This window comes from Corapipo altera, unplaced genomic scaffold, assembly GCF_003945725.1.
Source record: "Corapipo altera isolate COAL_440 unplaced genomic scaffold, ASM394572v1 290, whole genome shotgun sequence".
NCBI lineage: Eukaryota > Metazoa > Chordata > Aves > Passeriformes > Pipridae > Corapipo > Corapipo altera.
Window position 1 is genome coordinate 326,167 of NW_020885041.1, and position 19,577 is coordinate 345,743.

At 54.7% G+C, this 19,577-nt stretch overlaps 2 protein-coding genes across 2 annotated transcripts in view; both read left to right on the top strand.

The window, feature by feature from the left end:
• ACVRL1 (activin A receptor like type 1) overlaps nt 1-8,478 on the top strand; it is a 20,095-nt gene extending 11,617 nt beyond the window's left edge. Inside the window, exon 8 of the mRNA XM_027668489.1 lies at nt 8,436-8,478. Coding sequence (XP_027524290.1) covers nt 8,436-8,478 — 43 coding nt within the window. The remainder of the gene's footprint in view (nt 1-8,435) is intronic.
• A 33-nt stretch (nt 8,479-8,511) lies between these two features.
• Nucleotides 8,512-17,769, top strand: ACVR1B (activin A receptor type 1B). Its single transcript, XM_027668465.1, has 8 exons — nt 8,512-8,802; nt 9,759-10,007; nt 11,105-11,335; nt 11,945-12,112; nt 12,651-12,807; nt 13,287-13,411; nt 14,036-14,166; nt 14,762-17,769. Exons 1-8 carry the CDS (start codon nt 8,628-8,630, stop codon nt 14,885-14,887), a joined length of 1,362 nt encoding a protein of 453 aa, XP_027524266.1. The 5' UTR covers nt 8,512-8,627; the 3' UTR covers nt 14,888-17,769.
• Nucleotides 17,770-19,577: the final 1,808 nt, after the last annotated feature.

Consider the following 19,577-nt stretch of genomic DNA (forward strand, 5'->3'; position numbering starts at 1 on the left):
GGGTTGGAGGGGGGGGGCTGGAGGTGCCCCCGGGGCTGTGAGGAGACACTGAGGGGTTTGGGGGTGGGGGGGAACACAGGAGCGGGTGTTTCAGGGTGGGGAGAAGGATTTGGGGAGGGGGCTCCATGGGGTGGGGGTTCCTGGGAGATTGGGGGGCTCTGGAGGCATCAAGGATCTCGTGTGAGGGTTCTCTGGGGGGGTCCAGCCTGGCCGGGGGGGCTCAGGGGGCTCACAGGGGTGTGTGGTGCAAAGAGGACCCTGGAGCTGGTTTTGGGGGGTGTCCCTTTCCCCCTCTGAGATGTCTGGGAGGAGCAACAGCAATTGGGGCTGGGGGTCAGCTCCCAGTGCTGGGGGGTCCTGTGGTGCCAGGGGATGCTCCACCGAGGCCCGTGGAGATCTGGGAGCCTCCCAGAGATCTGGGAGCCTCCAGCCTGGCTTGAGGGGATAACGAAGGAAATTGGGATTTATGGGCTTCTCTCAGAGTGAGGATGGGCTTGGGGGGGCTCCTGGGGGTGGGTCCCAGAGGTGTTTTGGGCTTGGCACTGAGAAGCAGGTCAGACCAGGGTGGGAAGTGCCACCGTTTTTTTGTGGAGCCTTTGGAGTTTGTCACCTCTTCCCGTCATCCTGTGACCCGTCCTGGGAGGGCTTTGGTGGCCCCCCCTGCCCTGGAGATCACGGTGTGTCTGTAACTTCCAGCCCCTCAGAACCTGCGGTTTGGGGTTTTAAGGAAAGGTTTTAAGGAAACCTTTCCCAGCCCTGAGCCTCTGGGTAGGAACAACTGTAAATATTTGTTTGGAGGGAGGGAAAACTCTTTGTGTTGGTCGTTTGTTCCCTGCTGATCCGTTCCCTTTACCTGGCGGGGTCCTGCCACTCCCTGGGGACGAGCGAGGGGTCTTGGCTCTGGATTTGGGACGAGCTGGGCCCTTTTCTCCAGAGGAGGGGCCTGAAGGATCTCTGAGCATCCCTCAGGGGACAGAGGATGGGCTGGTGGCCGTGGCCTCTGGTGTCCAAGGCTCCCCAGCACAGTCCAGCTCCGTGGCTGTCGGGGCGATCGCTGTTGTGTAACTCGGGTGCCTGTTCCGACAGGCTCCACGCTGGAATATTTTTCTCCTCCTCCCCAACCTCTCACTCTTCGGGTTCTGCATTCCCAGCCGACCGTCAGAGGGTAATAACTGTGTGTGTGTGTGCAGATCTGGACTTGTCAGAGCCACGGAAAATGGCTTTAAACCTCACCTGGGCAGCAGGTGAGGGTTTGTTTGCCTGTGAGTCCTGGGAATTTGGGAATGGAATTGTGTTTTAGGGGGGAGAAGGGCTGCGCTTTGGTGTAACCTCAGGTAAAACCCAGCCTGAGGAAGGGGTTTCAGTTCCTCTGGCAGAGCAGGATCTGATGGGACTCACAGCACGGCTGCTCTCAGGCTCTCACTTAGGTGCAAGATGGTGTTTATTAAAAAAAAATAATCATAATTAGTAAACAGGAAAGGGCCACTTGACTGCACGAATCCCCTGGAAACTCAGGCGACTCCCGGTGCCTTTGATTTTGGCCTCTGTGAGTGACTATTGTTTCCGCTCAGTGTGCACTGAATGGTTTTATTCAGTCCAAGGTGTGAGCTCAGCCTGGATTTGAGGGAGCTGTGCTCCTGGAGCGAGGGGCAGGATGGCAGGGAACAGGGAATCACCCTGGGAATTGTTTGCTGCTGGAGCAGCCATGATGCACGCTCAGCGTGCCGGGGCTGCCCTCACTATTGTGCTTTATGCCACAGATTTAGCAGCTGCTTGTTTCAGGGAAGGCAGGAAAAACATCCGAATTTCTGCAGTGCTGGGGAGCCTGAGCCTCTGTGTGCCAGCAAACAGAGCAGAAAACACCCCTCCAGCCCCTTCCTTTAAAAAAAAAAAAGGAAAAGAATCAAGAAAGGTGCCTCTGCAGTGATGGTTCCGGGGTGTTGCAGGTCAGCTTTGCTTGAAATAAAGCAAAAAACCCCACCGTGGGGAACAATTTGGGGCAGCAGATTTTATCATTAACACCTGCTGCAAATATTTACCCGGTTAAATCAGGCAAACCCCCCCTTCCCCCGTAACTGACATCCTACAACTTTCCAAGAAAGCCTTTCTCTAGCTGGAAATTAGAAACAGTGTCCAACAAGCATTCTTGAACTCCTCCAGCTCCTTGGCCAGACAGCTTGGGTTGGGTTTTTTTTTTCTCTCCCTGGATACGCCGGGCGCTGCCAGGAGTGGATGCTCCGGAAATGGCTGTTGCGAAAGGAGCGAAGGCAAACGTCAGTTCTCTCAGCAAGCAAAGTTCACTGGGTGGTGGTGACCAGTGGGAACGTGTCTGCCCTGAGCAGAATGGCCAGGAACTGCTCCTCCACGAGGGTTTTACAGGGGTGAAATGCCAGCTGGGTGCTCTCTTGTCCCCCTGGTTTAAGCCCCTGGCTCTCGGCCTCCCTGTGCTTTGCTTGTAGACATATATTTATTTATTTTCAGCAGCAAAACAGCCTTCCCTGCACTTTAAATCCCCTTTGGTAGCCTTGCTGCCTTCTGTGGGCTTTTTGGAAGTACGGGTGGATTGCTGGATGTGGGAATAGAGACCACACATTAAACAACTTGTTTGTACTCTGGAAAAGCCAAGTTGCCTGAGAAAAGCCAGGATGGGTTTGAAGTGTTGGAACTTTGATAATGACCTGGGCATCAGGTGTGCAGGATGTTCTTCCACAGCACTGCTGTGGTCTGGTGGCTCCTCAGCTGGTTTCCTGACGAGTTTAAACACAAAATGGGTGTCAGACCAGAGCCTGGAGAGGGAATTCGGAGCCACATATCTGTGTTCTGAGTGGAAGAGCAGCAGCAGAAACATCAAGGCTTCTTCTAATTACCCTCTTAATGATGAGACTCCTGTCAATTCCCTATTTACAATTCATCTGGAAGCTCCTTTGTGTTCCTTGAGTCGATGCAGGGAAAGTTCTGCACTTTAAAGGCACATTCTTCCTGCCTTTTCCTATTTTTTTTTTTCCATTTCGTGTGTTTTCTACTCAGCCGTGCAGCCTTCACGTCAGGTCCAACCTGTGCCAGGGGACTGCAGCCAGCTCAAAGAAATTGAGACTCTTATTTCCAGCTTGAAATATCCCAGGATAATGTTTAGTTTCTGGATGACTTGCGTGAAAAGTGCTTTTTTTTTTTTTTTCTTACCTTTTTTTTTTTTTTTTGCAGCTAATTTTAACTCCGTTTCGTTTCGCGGCAGCGGGTCAGTAGATTTCATAAGCACCAGCAAGAAGCAGAAGAGATGTTTGCACCCAAAATAGCAGGAGAAGTTGAAGGGACAGCGAGATGTAGGGAAGGTACTCGAGGTGGTGGTGCTGTGTCTATGGAAGGGCAGATCTGGGCTCGTTTCTCCAGCTGCTTTGTGGGGAAACAGGCTGTGGGAGCATCCAGAATTGTCCTTGCAGTCATTTTTGGAGGCGATGGGTGAAGGTGGAGCTGGGTCTGGGACTTGGGGGAGACACTGGAGGGGTCACTTTGGACTCGGATGTGTCCCAGCAAGGGATGTAGGGACCCCAGCTGTGGATGCCAGGCTGCAGAAGAATCGAGGTGAATGTGAGTATGAAGGGCCACCAAGATGATCAGAGGGATGGAGCAGCTCTGCCATGAGGAGAGAATTGGGATTGTTCGGCCTGGAGAAGGGAAGGCTTTGGGGTCACCTCATTGTGGCCTTCCAGGACCTGAAAGGAACCTGCAGGAAAGGGGGAGAGAGACTATTTCTGAGGGCCTGGAGTGCCAGGATGAGGGGGAATGGGTTCAAACTGACAGGGGACAGGGTTAGATGGGATATTGGGAAGAAATTCCTCCCTGGGAGGGTGGGAAGGCCCTGGCACAGTTTCCCAGAGAAGCTGTGGCTGCCCCTGGATCCCTGGAAGTGTCCAAGGCCAGGCTGGAGCAGCCTGGTCTGGTGGAGGGTGTCCCTGCCCATGGCTGGATGATCCTTAAGGCCCCTTCCAACCCAGACCATTCCAGGATTCCGTGATAATGGCAAGTGAATCTTTGTCTTTAAAGCCTTCATCAGATGGCTCAGTCTGCCCTCAGCCCAGATTTTTGGAAAGGGAGCTGGTTGTTTTCTTGGAAGGCTGTTCCTGGGGTGGTACAGCTGAACATGGAGCACAAAGGGACAGCTGGACACACCTCTGCTCCCTCAGCACGAGGGAACAGATTTAATTCCTAACCCTCTGTGATAAAGGTTATTCTTTATTTCAGCACAGCACAGAGCCAAACACTGACAGATATTTCTGTTTTCCAAGCGTGTTTACACACGTCCCTCTTCATTAGAGCATCTGAAGAAGCAGCAGAGCTACAAAGCCAATTGTTTCCCATTTCTCTTGCTAACATTGTGCTGCTGCAGCACGAAACCAGCACTCCCAGAGTGGGGCTCATTAAGTTTGGTGCTGCACAGAGACACAATAAATTGCAGCTCCTGTTGCAGAGCCTTGGAAAGGCTCAAAGTCAGGGGAGTCGTTCTTCCAGCCCAGACTCGAACTGTTGAAAAAGAACAGCAGCAAAAAAATCTGTTTATCTGGTAAATACGTGGGTGGTTATTGGCAATTTTACCAATACTCGTCTTCAGGTTAATTATCTTCATACATCTTGATCAGGTAGAGTTCTCAGCCCCGAGAAAATGGCATCTTGCTCCGTGTGCTTTGGGAAGGAGCTGGAAAACGCATTCCAGGAGGTGGTTGCCACCACTGCAGGAGGTTTTGCTGTGAAACTTTCCCCTGTCTCGCTGCAGAGACATCTTGACACATGAGAAACCCCGTGTGAGGACGAATATGTGCAAAACGAGCTCGGAGAGTTGCTGGGAAAGGAGGAGAAATGTTCTTTGCCTGTCAGAGCTGGGTGTTTGAGTCTCCCTGGAGCTGGAATCCACAGCCCCCCTCCCCACCTGTTTGTTTGGATCCCTCGTGGGAATTCAGGTTGCTTTGAGTGGGGGGATTTGGTGGGAGAGGGCCCTGCTCGTGTTTTCCTCGCTGCTGGGGTTGATGCAGAGGACACGGACTCCTCCATTCCCCAGGATCCTGTTGGGGCTGGAATCTGGGAACATCACAGGGAGCAGAAGCAGTTCTTGGGTTTGGAGGAGTCGAGCCCTGGGCTGGGGTAGTCCAGGATGAAGGAGAGTTTGTCCTTTGGCAGCGCCGACTGCCCTCTCTGGTTTTTGGGGAGCAGAGAGGCCCCGTTTTGCTCCGTGTAAACACCCACCTGCTCCAGCTCTCCAGGAGAACAAAGCCTCGTCCCCAGGACCTGCAGCTCAACGCTGGGCTTGTTCAAACAGTGTCTGTGCAGGGCTGGGCTGGGCTGGGAGTGGGGTGTCCGTGTGGGGAGCTCATGGAGCGGGCTCTGCTCCAGCTCCACTCGCTCCAGTTCCACGCAGACTCGTCCCCGGGCGCTCCGGAGGGGGGAATGTGCCTCCCCAGCTCTGGGAACTGCTCTTTGTTTTCCTTCACCCCATCTATTTCCTTCAGCCCAGGCAGTTTCTTTTATTAAGTAGATTATATGTTTTGCTCAATAGGAGCTTTTCTTCCCCAAGAAAAAAGAATGCTGTTGGCATGAAAAATCCTTTTATCCGCTTCTTGTCTCCTCCTGCTTCGCCCCGGCTGCTCCCAGAGCACCCAAGAGATACCTGGTGGGGGGCTCTGCTTCCCTGGCCATCTCCTGACCCCCACCCAGGGGCAAACAACCCTTCCTTTTGCCTGGCTTCTGGTGTTACTGATGGGAGAAGAATTTTTCCTCCTGGTTTGATGGAGCCGGAGCTGCTGGGCCTGCACGGGTTGCCCTGTAATTCTGCTCTTTGCCGGGAGCTTCCCGGTGCAGACAGACCTTTCCTCCCTGGCACACACAGAAAATTGGAGAGTTCCTGCCTGCAGCCTGGAGGTTCTGGCCAGGAATATCTGGAAAGCCCCTTGAGGGTCGCTGATGAGAATTGTAAAGGAGCACAGACGTGTGTGGTGCTGAAGGCTCCGTGCTCTTTGTTCCCGCTGCTCTCCCACCCTGGGGATTTTTGAGGTGCAAACAGTAGAACTGAAGTTAAAAAAGAGCAGTTGTCTCAGAGGGGGAATGGGGTGAGAGGAGGCCGTGGGGCATCCCCCTCCTTAGCAGGAAATTTTGGCTTTCTGCACGGAACAGATAAGGATCTCAGTCTGTCTCTGCGCCGGGGCTCTGGTATCGTACCTTGCAGGTAAACTGATTTTTTTATTATTTTTTAATCCTACAAATGCGACTGAGCAGACACAACCAGCTCCTCTGCTTTCCCTCTCAAAGGCATGCTCGGTTTCAGGCCAGATACTTCACTCAGACGTTTACAAAATCAGTTTTATTGGTGCATTGAAGTGCTTTGTTTACTTGGGAGCTTCTGGAAGCAAAACTGCCACAGTCTGAATCTTGGGATTGAGACCTCAGAAATGAGTCTTAACAGGAACAAAGTTCAGTTTTGTTGTATCTAAATCAAACTGAAAAGAACCTACATGGTGAGATGTGTGTGGGTTAAATGTTTTTAATTTGTACCTCGAGTTTTTGATAAGTAATAAGGGAGATGCTTTAAAACACCATTTCCTTTTAAGTAAGACATGAAGGCAGGAATGTGCCCTGGCTGCTCTTTGCCATCTGGGGTGTTCATAAAATCTCCTTTATCACCAACCTTTGTTCCCCCAAGTGTTTGTATTTTTCAGAATTGTCTTGTCTGTGCTCTGCTGACCACAGAAAAACTCTGATCTCGGAGCTCTTTGAGGTGAACATCAGTGGAGGGGTCTTTTCCTTTTGTTATTGAGTTTGCTCATAGAATCTGCTGAATCCATGGATGCTCTCCACCCTTCTCAACATGGATCAGTCTGAAGGTTTTCCCTGTCCATTTTCTGTCCCATGTCCCTTTTCCCTGGCCTGTGCTGAGCACATGGTAGTAAGTGAGGTTTGCTCACGAGGCTTTTTAAAGGTTTCTCACTCTGGGTTTTAATCATAGAGTTGTAGACTCATGGAATCTCTGGAGCTGGAAGGGACCCACAAGAACCACCCAGTCCAACCCTCAGCCCTGCCCAGGACACCCCAGAATCCCACCCTGTGCTCCAGAGGATCATCCAAACCCTGCTGGAGCTCTGGCAGCCTTGGGGCTGTGCCCACTGCCCTGGGCAGCCTGTTCAGTGCCAACCACCCTCGGGGGGAAGAACCTTTTCCTGAGATCCAACCTAAACCTCTCCTGCCACAGCTCCAGAGGTTCCCTCAGGTCCTGTCACTGGTCACAGGCTTTTTCACTGCAATTTTGAATCCGTTGGTTCCAAACTCACCAGCAGCCACATTTAGCTCGTCTGGAACAGTTCACAACAACAGCTGGAAAACGAGGAGCAGCGTCCAGGGAGAATTAAGTGAACAGTAATGCAATTAGGCTGATTGATTTACCCAGGACTCTGGGATGAGAGCTAATGGGTGTCTTCCTCCTGAAGGAACCCCGAGTAAATCAGGACCAGCTTGGTTTTTGTTAAGCTCGAGGTAACGTGGCCCCGAACACGACAGAGTGTTGAGGCTGTCGTGTGCCTTTACCCCGAGAAGGTTCAGATCAGCCTGGGGAGAGTCAACTGTGGCACTTGTATCTTTTCAAACCCTTCTTGAAACCCTCCCCACCCGAAAGCCCATTTCTGCAGCGGGTAAGGACAGGTTTCGGGTTCCCTCCGGGGAGGCTGGGAGAGCTGATGAAAGCTGGAGAAAACCCGGCGTGCTGCTAAACAAGCCCCACCCTTCTTCTTGACATTGTTGGATTCCTCTTTGTTCCCAAGGATGGCAGGGCCTGGGGATTTGCTTACAGTTTTTCAGGCAGCTTGAGAAAAGCACAGTGACAGCTGGGAGGCGGAAAAATGTGGGAATCTGCCTCGGAGTTTCTCCTTCGCTCTTTTACCCGAATAATCTTCGTGGGGAGCGGGCAAAAAGCCAGGAATTTATTTGACCCCAAGGTAGTGTCTCAGATCAGGAAAGCAGTTGCTAAATAAGTGGCTGATCTAGCTGGGTGTAGCACGCTTGGCTCGTGCAGTCGGCTGGGATGGGGTTTGGGTTGGCATCTGCCAGCTGCTCCTGGTCTCCTGGAGCCCGGGTGGTCGTCCCTCACCAGCCTGGATCAGGCAGCTCCTCCTGGAGCCTGGGCAGCCAGGCTGGGTGGAATCACATCCATCAATTGGAGTAATTGTTGCGTTTGGTTTGAGCCTGACCAGAGGTTGGACTGGGAGTGGAGCTGGGTCGGATCTCGCCCGGTTTTAGGGGTGACTCGGGGCACAGCTGGTGGTGGTTGCAACAGGGGCAGGCAAAGGGCTGCCTGGGCAGGCACCTCCTGGAAAGGCTCCTCTGCCTCCACGCTGGGTTTGGTGCTGAAATTGGGTTCTTGCAGGTGTGAAATCCTGAGCGTGACTCGTGCTGTTCTTCAGGCCGGTTCCTCCAGAGGCCGAGACCTTCCAGAGGCCCCTGTGAAACGGGGAGTTTAAGGAAGGTTTCCTCTCATTTGTGCTTTTGCTCTTGGTGGGTTCTAAGGGCTTGCTCTCGTTGTGTTTCCAGCTTTGACATGTCTGTGCTCCGACTGCAAACAAGCCAACTCCACCTGTGAGACGGACGGCGCCTGCATGGTCTCGGTCTTCAACCTGGACGGGGTCAAACACCACGTCCGGACCTGCATTCCCGAGGCCAAGTTGATTCCTGCTGGGAAGCCCTTCTATTGCCTGAGTTCGGAGGACCTGCGGAACACTCACTGCTGCTACTCCGATTTCTGCAACAAAATCGATTTGATGGTTCCCAGCGGTGAGTGGAGGGCGGGATAAGTCGTGTGTTTGGAGCGGGGAGGAGAGGAGCTGTTTGGGATTGGGAATTCGGAGTTCTCGGCCCTGTTTTCGCTCGTTCCCTTTGGTTGATGTGTGAACTTGAGCGCCGGGTTTATTTCCTTCGTCTGTAAAGTGGAAATAACAAACTACTTCAAATTAAAATGGGAATGTGCCTGTTCCCCGGGCACAGCCCGCCCTGAGCTGGACCTGCCTTTATCAGCTGGAGCTGCTTCCTTTCCAGGACTCCGGATCTTTTCAGTGCTGAGCACGAGTATGGGAACGTTGCAGCAGCTTCAGAGCAAAGTGTGTGGGGGGTGGAGGGTGCCTGGGCTCAGAATACACGAAGGGGAAGCAGCCCTGCCTCTGAGTGAGGGTGTGGGAAATGTCTGCTTCTCATTCCTGGGACACAGAGGGCACGTGGTGCTTCCTCCTGCCTCCTCCTCTCCATTTTGGGCTGGTTTCTAGTGGGTGCTGTGGAGACTGCAGTGTCACTTTCCTCAGGAGCAGGGGGGAGGTCCTATTTGGGCTCAAAATGACAAAAATTTAATTGTTGCCTTCAGGTGCAGGTTCATTGGTTGTTGCAGGGCAAAGGGCAGAAGGGGAGCAATGAGCCCTGACCGACTGGTTGAGTTCAAGTGGGAGGTGAACTGCAGACTGTTCTGAAAGATTCAGCCCAGGACAGGCTCCCATCCTCTCAAACAGTGAATACCCATGATCCCTGATCCCAGGTCCATTTTCTTTTGGGGGTTCCAGCTGCATTTTGCCTGCCTGGTGCCTCAATCAGCCCCATGTTGACGCTGTTACTTGATGCGTCCCCGGAGCAGTGAGCTAAAATTGTCCAGGCTCTGAGAGAATAATTAAAACCCAAGAAGAAAACCCTCAGCAGAGTGATCATTTTCTCAAAGTCTCTGTTCTTTTTCTCCCTTTCCTGCCAAGGGCACCTGAAGGACAACGAGCCCCCGTCGAGCTGGGGTCCCGTGGAGCTGGTGGCGGTGATCGCCGGGCCCGTGTTCCTCGTGTTCGTCGTCATGATCATCGTGGTCTTTGTGTTCCATCACCACCAGCGAGTCTATCACAACCGCCAGCGGCTCGACATGGAGGACCCCTCCTGTGAAATGTGCCTTTCCAAGGATAAGACCTTGCAAGATCTGGTCTACGATCTCTCCACCTCCGGCTCGGGCTCAGGTAACTGCGGGATGGCGGGAAGTGAGGGAGGAGAACTTGGAGTTGTCTCTTTGGGCTCGTGGTTGCCACAGCTTTGCACAGGGGTGTTCAGGGTGTTTGCCATGAGTAACCTGGAGGGGTGGTTAAATTCAGTCGTGTGGTCACCCTGTGTCAGTGTTCAGGTAAGAGCAATAGTTCAGCTCCTTAACTGCAAGAGGATACCTCAGGCAGCTGCATCTCTTCCCAGTTTAGCCTTGGGACTGGATTTGGGTTGGAAACAGCAGTTAGCTGCTAAGCTGTGCATTGTTGGCTTTCAGAGGAGGATGCAGCATGTTACCTGCATCAAAACTGGCAGGAAAATGGGAAAGACCCAAGCAGGTGAACGTTTAACAGTGTGCAAACAGTGCTTTGCACAGCCCATTTTATCCCAAAGAATCCTTGGGTCTTCCCAGGTGGGTGATGTGCAGTGTTCGCTTCTGTAGCACTTAAAAGGAATCCCCAGATGGGATTCATGGAATAGATGGGAAGTCATCATTTAGTCGTGGCTTCGAAGCAGGAAAGCAGTTGGGTTAAAGAAGGAAAGGAATTTTGCAGCAGGTGGAAACTGTAGGAAAACCCACAGAGGCAGAGAATGTCAGAACCTGATGTTGACCAGGGAATAAACCTTCAGCAGCACATCTGCTGCTCTGTATAAAGTGTTTGGGATCTCTTCCATGCACGCTGTGGGCAGGTGAGCTCTGTGCTCTCCACAAGCAATGGCAGCGGCGTTGGGACTCCTTTCCTGAGAGAAATTCAGGGGGTTTTCTGCTTTTTAGCAGAGCCTGACTTAAACGAGTTCCATTCTTTGCATATTGAGGCTGAAATTCCTTTGATGTGCCGTGGAGCAGGAGTTCCCTGACTGCTGCACTTGCTTCAAAGCGAGTTGCAGATGCTGCCTGAGCAGTGGCACAGCCCACGCAGGAGCCACCACCATTCCCTGCTTTGGGGCCTTGCTCAGGCTGCTGGTCGTTATCAGCCGTGGAGCCTGCTGGGTTTGAGGGTGTCCTCCAGCCTCTGGGTTTTCAGGAGGTTCTGCTGCTGCCACAGGGATTCATTCCTGCCCCGTCCCTTGCCCCCAGGTTTACCGCTGTTTGTCCAGCGCACCGTGGCTCGGACGATTGTCCTCCAGGAGATCATTGGCAAAGGCCGCTTCGGGGAGGTGTGGCGAGGCAGGTGGCGTGGGGGCGACGTGGCCGTGAAGATCTTCTCCTCCCGTGAGGAGCGTTCCTGGTTCAGGGAAGCAGAGATCTATCAGACTGTGATGCTGCGGCACGAGAACATCCTGGGGTTTATTGCTGCGGATAACAAGGGTAAGAGGTGCCTCGGGCCTGGGAGCAGAGGCTTCACCAGGGTGCAGCCTGTTCTGGTACCTGGTCCCCCTTTCCATGAAGAAATGTTCCCTGATATCCAATCTAAGGCTGTTTCCTCTTGTCCTGTGCCTTGTTCCGTGGGAGCAGAGCCCGACCCCCACCTGGCACCCCCCTCCTACCAGGAAGTTGTGGAGAGCAAGAAGGTCCCCCCTGAGCTTCTTTTTCTCCAGGCTGAGCCCCCCCAGCTCCCTCAGGAGTTCTCTGGATCTTTCTCCTTGTTCTCCAGCCCCTTCCCCAGCTCCATTCCCATCTCTGGACACGCTCCAGCCCCTCAGTGTCTCTTCTGGGAGTGAGGAGCCCAAAGCTGACCCCAGGATTGGAGGTGTGGCCTCACCAGTACCCAGCCCAAGGGGACAGTCACTGCCCTGGTCCCGCTGGCCACGCTCTTTCTGATAGGAGCCATTTCTGATCCCTGACTTGCCCTGGGCTGACCGATGAGTGCAGCCTTATCCAGCAGCTCTGCTCTGTGCCAGAAGGGTGGGGGCTGCTCCATGATGTGTGGGGTCCCCGTGTGGGATCTGCCTGAGCTCCATCTCCTTCCTGCTGCAGATAACGGGACATGGACTCAACTGTGGCTCGTCTCCGACTACCACGAGCACGGGTCCCTCTTCGACTACCTGAACCGCTACACGGTGACCATCGAGGGCATGATCAAGCTCGCCCTGTCTGCTGCCAGCGGGCTGGCCCACCTGCACATGGAGATCGTGGGCACTCAGGGTAGGAGCCCAGTTGGGAATCCTCAAGGGGAGGCTAAAGCAGAACTGCTCAGGGGGGGCTGATGTGCTGCCCAGCAAACTCTGCCTGAGCCTCTGAGTCAGCCCGGCTTCAGCTGGTCCTTACTGACCAGAAATAGAGCGGCTGCTTTGGCTGGGAAGTGGGTTATCCTGGCGCTCGCTCCCGGGAGTTATATCACCATTTCACATCCCATCCTAAAATTGGCGCTGCCTGGGTGGGATGTGAGCGCAGGCAGCAGCACCAGCACAAACTCCTGACGTCGGTAGGGCCGCGCCTGTGCTGGGACGTGGAGTTCACGTCCCCCTTGAGGCCTCTGGATGCCACTGCATCAGCGGCGCCTCCGAAACGCCACCGGAGCCTTTTCCCACCGCAGCCCTGCCCCGGTCCCTCATGGATCCAAACAGGAAAATGTGTTGCAACACCGGGTTTAACACCCTGAAATCCGGCGCTGCCTCCGCGCCAGTTCGACGAATGGATTTCCCCAGTTTGACCCTCGCTGCTTTTTGTTTTGCTTTCTTAGGGAAACCCGGGATTGCTCACAGAGACCTGAAATCCAAGAACATCTTGGTGAAGAAGAACGGCACGTGTGCCATCGCTGACCTGGGCCTGGCTGTCCGGCACGACTCCGTCACGGACACCATTGATATCGCACCCAATCAGAGGGTCGGCACCAAACGGTAGGGAAACACAGTCACAGGCATCAGAGTGAGACTGGAAATGCCTGAGCTGCTGGTTGAGCACTGGGGGAATTCTCTGTGTCCAGCGTTTCCCAGTGTCTCACAGGGACAGCTCCGTGCCCATGTTGATGCCAAAGGGATGTCAGTGCCTTCAGTCTGAGAGGGGTGGGCCGACCACATAAACCCAGCACCAGAGAGCTTACGTAGTACCTGGCAACAGGCTTGACCAACCTGCTCTTGGGAGCCTGATGTGTTTTGGGGACACAAAAACCTCTTTTTACCTCTTTTCCCAGCCTGCTGTTGTTCAGGAGTTATTTTCTTCGCTCTGTTAGACCACGGGGCCCAGTTCTGTTCTGATGGTGGGCTGTACCATGCAGAGTTTGGTCTGCTGGGAAGTGCTGTGTGGGAAAAACAGATCAGTTTCTATCTTCCAGAGAATTCCCTCTCTGAATGAACACGCTGTTCCTTTCTATCTGCAGATACATGGCCCCAGAAGTCTTGGATGAAACCATCAACATGAAGCATTTTGATTCATTTAAATGTGCCGATATCTACGCCTTGGGCTTGGTCTACTGGGAGATTGCCCGAAGGTGCAACGCAGGAGGTAACACCTTGGTGTGCCTGTGCCATGGGCTCTGCTTGCTCCTGGGTCTCCCAACCTTGGGCTTCCCTTTGGTGTTGGGGAGGTTTGAGGGAGAGCAGGGCTGCGGGAGGACTTGTCCCTGTGTGTTGCCACTGAGGGAGGAGCAGAGGTGACCCACGACTCCTGGCCAGTGTGGGGACGTGGGGTTTGCTGCTCCCCCTGGTGTCTGGTGTTCCTTTGGATGGATTTTAAGGACATGGTGGTGCCCATTGGTGGGGGGTTTCCCCCAGATCAGTATAGATGTCTTGGCACGTGCAGCTGCAGCACCGCCCCACGTGTGACAGCCCCACTGTCCCACGTGTGACAGCCCCACTGCCACTGGGATCTGGTGACCCTGGCTCCGTGCTGGGAGGTGCTGATCCCAGCCCGCTGACTCTGTTCCAGTTTGGGCAGCTGCATTTTATTTTCCCTGAATTTTTCCTGTAAACCCAAATCCCAGATTCTTCGCTTCTGTTCTAAATAAGTGCAAAGTGTTGACGCATCTCAGCAGTGAGTCATGGAGCCCAAACCCGCCTGCCTTCAGCGAGCTCTGTGGCCGTGATTTCCTTCTCCAGGAATTGCATTTCCCCCTGCTCTGCCTTCCAGGTATCCATGAGGAGTATCAGCTCCCCTACTACGACCTTGTGCCCTCTGATCCTTCCATCGAGGAGATGCGGAAGGTCGTGTGTGATCAGAAATTACGGCCGAACATCCCCAACTGGTGGCAGAGCTACGAGGTAAGGTCGGCTTCCGTCCTCGCCTCCCCTTCCCCTGCCATGAGGAAAGGCTGAGAGAACTGGGATTGTTCAGCCTGGCCAAGAGAAGGCTTTGGGGTGACCTAATTGTGGCCTCCCAGTACCTGAAGGGAGCCTGCAGGAAAGATGGGGAGAGACTATTTACAAAGACCTGGAGTACCAGGGCAAGGGGGAATGGCTTTACACTGTGGAGTTAGATGGGATATTGGGAAGGAATTCCTCCCTGGGAGGGTGGGGAGGCCCTGGCACAGGTTGCCCAGAGAAGCTGTGGTTGCCCCATCCCTGGAAGTGTCCAAGGCCAGGTTGGACGGGGCTTGGAGGAACCTGGGCTAGTGGGAGGTGTCCCTGCCCGTGGCAGGGGGTGGGACTGGATGATCTTTAAGGTCCCTCCCAACCCAAACCATTTCATGATTCTCCCGCGATGAGGTGAGTAAAGAGCGAGCGCTGTAAGCTGAGCTCTGATTTTGGGGGGTGTGGAGGGTGTCCCAGTGTCCAGGCAGAGCAGCAGCCTGGCAGAGCGACGTGGGGCCTGGGGGAGAGAGCAGAGCACTGATATCCCTCCTTGTTTCTTGCCCAGGCACTGCGGGTGATGGGCAAGATGATGCGGGAGTGCTGGTACGCCAACGGAGCCGCCCGGCTCACCGCCCTCCGCATCAAGAAAACCCTCTCCCAGCTCAGCGTCCAGGAAGATGTGAAAATTTAGGCTCTGAGCCTCAGCAGGAAGAAACTGCACAGGAGCTGCCGTGCTAGAGTAGACATGTGATGGAGGCCTACCTCGTGTTTCAGCCCAACCTACTGCTACAACCAGACAGCGGGACCTGCAGGCTGCGAGGCGGGGGGGGACGGAGCCTACGGAACCGCTCTCTTCCCTGCTTTGGGTATGAAACAATCCGAAACCTTTTGTGATCACCTCCCGAGAGCGTGGAGACTCGAGAGGGGATTTCACCCGAGGGATCTCAGCCATGGTCGTAACTCTTTGTTCCTTTAGCGGGAATCCCTGTAAAGTTCAGCGCGCGCTGGGCACCCCTTGCCGGGGTCGGGGCCAACCCGGGGTGCCCGGTTGCCGGGAGCGGGAAGGGAAAAGGGAAGGTTTTTTTCTTGCCGTTGCTCTGAGGATTTTTCCGGGGACTGGCACGCCGATGCAGGAAAAAAAAGCGAAAACAAATGGTGCTCCCTTTTCTGAGAGGCTGAGCCGGAACAGTTGATCAGCTTCACGAAACCGTTTTCCCCCCCTTCCTCCTTTTTCTCTTAAGCTTGAAGAAGTCCAGCTGAGCGCCCCGGCGGCCGTCGGGGCGCCGGTGTCTGCATGCGCGAGGCGCGCGTGTCCCTGTGCCTGGTCATCTCCTCCGTAGCCGTGCCGGTGTCTGCCCGTGGGGTGGCTCATCTCTGTCCGTGCTTCCTGTGCATGTGCAAATCTCGAGTTGTCCCGTTTGTGAGCTGTTGCTGGTGCTCTCTCCTGTGCTGAGTTGTGAGCGTTGTGGAGCTTGGACAGGCTGCTGCAGAGCGGATCCTCGGCTCCCCCGGTGGGGAACGTCCCCGCCAGGTCACCTCACTGCCACCCTGTCCCTTTTTTAAGACAAAATAGGAACTGAGAATCACTCCTGGAATCCAGGGGTTTGGTGTTTTTTTTTTCTCTCGAACCCCTGGGGTTTGTAATTCTTGGTAGGGGGGAGCTGAGATGTGTCAGAGATGGAGCAGGCTCTGATATCCCTTTCCCTGCCCGGCCTGCAGGGAAAGCAGGGGACAGTTCTCCTGGGAACACAATTCCCAAGTCCACCATCCAGGCAGAATTCTGGGGTCTGATCCACGGGATGCCGGGTGCTGGGGGTGCTCTGCACCTCCCAAAGGCGCCGGGCGGGATCTGACAGCGGGTGTGGGTTGGGAAATCAACGTCCATCTTTTTAATATAGGTGTATAAATATCTCCTGATGTGGAAGTGGCCATGTCTTAAGTGTGGGGTGGGGGGGGCCTGCATGGATTTTTTTTCATTCAACGTTGAATCCGGGTGAGGAAGAGGTGGGATGACTTGTCTGCAGTGAACATGGAAGTGAGGGCTGAGGCTGCCCTGCTGATCTTGGCAGTCGTGGTGTGGGGGTCAGGTCAGTGTCTGCGGTAGAGAACTCTGAAGCCATAACTTTTAACTGGAGTGGTTTTGATTATTATTTTTTTTTATTATTGTTGTTGTTATTATTATTATTGTTATTATTATTATTTTTCTGGGAGGGTCTGGATTTTAACTTTTTTGAATATTGTTAATTCTTTCTAAGAGAAGAAAAACAATCTCTAGTTATTACCTCTTGACCTGTTGGTTTGTAAAGAAATCACTGCAAAAAAAAAAAAAAAAAAAAGGAAAAAAACCAAATGCACAGCTCGATTTACACTGGAACTGTTTCTACTCTGACCTTGCTCCTGCTCTCTAAGGTGAGGTTTCATCTCTGCTCCGGCTGCCGGGGTTAAATCTTTATTTCAATCCCTCTGTTCTTGCTGTCTGTGTCCCTGTCCGTGTGTCCCCCCGACTCCCCCGTCTGTCTGTGACCTTGTGTAAAGTGAGGAGTGTGGTTTTTTGCATCGTGTTAGGAGCCCTTGCTCATCCCCCCCGAGGAGCTTGGAGCGGCGCGGAGCTCCCGGAGCGGGATCGGGGTCCAGCTCCCCGTCCCATCCCAGTTTATCTCGGCTCCCAGTCCCAGCCAGAGGTTCCCACCAGTCTCCATTTCCCTGAAAACCTGCGTTTAGAAACCCAGGGGTTGGCGGGCACTGCCCAGCACTGAGGACTCTCCAGCTGCTGGCACAGGCCCCGGGGATGCCCTGGGAGCTGGGGAAGGACGGGCCGGGCAGGAAGGGACGTCCCCCACTGGTAGGTACTGCGGGCTCTCCCTCGGGTCTCCCATCCCTGTGACCTTGCAGGCCAATTCCCAGGGACGCTCCGTGGGCTCCGGAACTTGCACTGACTCCCCCCCCCTTCCAACTGTAGCCACACATGCACCTGCCTCAGCGCCAAACCAAACAGCGCCCGGCGCGCGGGGTCGGCCCGGGTCAGGCAGAAGGGACGAGGGAAGGGCGACACCCCTGTGAGCAGCATCCTAGGAAAGGAAAAGCCTTGTTTGGGAGAGACAGAGATGGGGAAAAACCAAGCGGGATCCGCGGCGGGAGCGCTGACCATGTAGCATTTACACAGCACTTTCATGCAAAGCCGTGCCCGGGGGGTGCCAGCGCTCGCCCGAGCTGGCTGGGAACACACAGGAAAGTCAGCACATAGGAATCTCTGCCAGGCTCCAAAGCCTTGCAGCAGCTCTGGGAAAAAGCAGCATTCCAGGCAGTCCCGAGGGGAGCCCGGTGCAGGACGAGGAGGGGGGTCCATCAGCGGTACGCGGCTGCAGGACAGAACTCTTGGTACTTCTCTGCCCCTTTGATTTGTTTGGTTTTGTACATTTTTTCTTAGCAAAGGACTGTAAGAAAATAGCCACTTAGCCACTTTACCTCTTCAGTATGCAAATGTACATACGGTGTAAGATAGGAAATCTTTTGTTTAATATAAAACCAGGCTGTCGATTTCTGCTGTACATTATTAAAAGTTTGTTTTATTCACGTGAGGTGTCGGAGTCTCTCAGTTCACTGGGAGGGGTGGGAAGCACAGGGCAGATCTCAGGCCCCCAGAAAAGGGGCTGGGAGGGGGCTTGTCCCCCAGAGGTAAAATAATCTCTCTGGGAATCCTGGTCAAGACATTTTAATGTTGAATATTCCCATTTTTGGTGGAGATGCAGCTTCCAGCAGGTGGAAGGTGGGATTTCCAGCCCACACAGGGATGAGCAGCTGAACTCGGGGGCTCCTTCTCTGGGGACAGGCACAGAGCAGGAGGGAGTATGGGGGGGGGTACAGTGGGCATCCCCCCCAAAACATCCCTGGGGGTGTGGTGGGTACAGTGGGCATCCCCCTGGAGCATCCCTGTGCCTCCACACAGACCCCCAGCTTCCAGAAAGGATAAATCCCAGAGCAAACCACCCCACGTCCCTATAAAATCCTGTTTGCTCCAAGGGCAACCGGTGCTGTGCAAAATGCCCCCACTAATTCTCCCTAATTGGAGCCTCCTGCAAACGAGCCTGTTGTGAGCGGATCAAGGGGAAAATCCGCCGGGGCCTGGGGTCCCCCCGGGCTCAGACACGGTGGGGAGGGGGAGTTGCCATCTGGGCTCGTCCCTCCTCATTCCCAGCTTTGTCTGCAGCTCCTGCTGTGGTCCCTGGGAAAATCCAGCCCCGTCCTGGAAGCAGAGGCAGCAGCGGGATGAGAATATGGGGGATTTTTAAGCAAAATTTTTCTTTACTCCTCTAGGAAATGGGATGGGGAAACAGTCTGGGATGGCTTCAGCCAGAGGGCCAAATCATTACCAGATTTCGAGAACAGAATGGCATGTTCCTCTTCATTCCCAGGGGGTTGGTGCCTCGGGATGGGGTGGTGGGCTCAATCCCATCCTTTCCCCAGCACTTCCAACCCGGAGCAGCTCCGCTCCAGGAGAAAACTTTTGCCTCCTGGTAACCCCAGGCCAGGGCTGTGGGCGGGAGGTTTGGGTGGAAAGCCAGCGGGATTGTTACGATCTTCATTTTTTTTGGCGAATTTTAAACAAACATTTGGGCAAAGCTCTCAACTCCAGCTGGAAAATTCCCGCTGCCTCCCGGCGCGGCGCAGCGAGGGGCGGCCGGAGCGACGCGTCCGCACCAGACACCGCGGCTGCCTCCGGGAATTGTTCTTTCCTCCCGTGTCCCGGCTCAGCGCGGGCACGGATCGCGCAGGAACGGTTTAAATCCCCCCCGACCGCCCCCGCTGGGAGCTGTGGCCACCCCTGCTCCAGCTCCTGCCTCCCGTTAAATCCCAAATGCGGCTTTGGCGGCGGGTGGTGGCCTGGGGGGGGGGATGCAGTGGCAGCTGTCGGGGGGGAGGCATCGCTTCTGCGCCCAGAAACCCACTGGTTTCTCCCCAAAATCATCCCCGAGGTAATCCCTGGGGCCCCTCCTTGGCGCCCCACGGTGCCACCCGTGACACCCCCGGCAGTGTCCCACCCTGCACCCCCCGGTCACCACCTCCCCCTTCTCCCTGCTGTCCCACAGCAGCACCCCCAGACCCCCGCGCTGAACCCCACGGGGTCCCCGAGCAGGACCCCACGCAGGACCCTCCCCCTGATCGTTCACACTGGACCCCGCACAGGACATTCCCCCCGGACCCCCACGCTGGACCCCAAGGGAATCCTTGCCCAGGACCCCAAGCTGGACCCCCGGGCCCCCCCACATGGTCCCCACGCAGGACCCGGGGCGGGGGCGATGCCGGACTCGGGGCCGGGCTTCCCGTGCCAAGGCGCGGCTTACAGACAACTAGGCGCGGTTTAAGCCACAAAGGGGCGTGTT

Coding starts and splice junctions, on each gene's coding strand:
- ACVR1B (XM_027668465.1), top strand. CDS start 8,628: ATGGTCTCGGTCTTCAACCTGGACGGGGTCAAACACCACGTCCGGACC. Junction 12,113..12,650: donor GGAGATCGTGGGCACTCAGG/GTAGGAGCCCAG, acceptor TTGCTTTCTTAG/GGAAACCCGGGATTGCTCAC. Junction 13,412..14,035: donor CCGAAGGTGCAACGCAGGAG/GTAACACCTTGG, acceptor TCTGCCTTCCAG/GTATCCATGAGGAGTATCAG.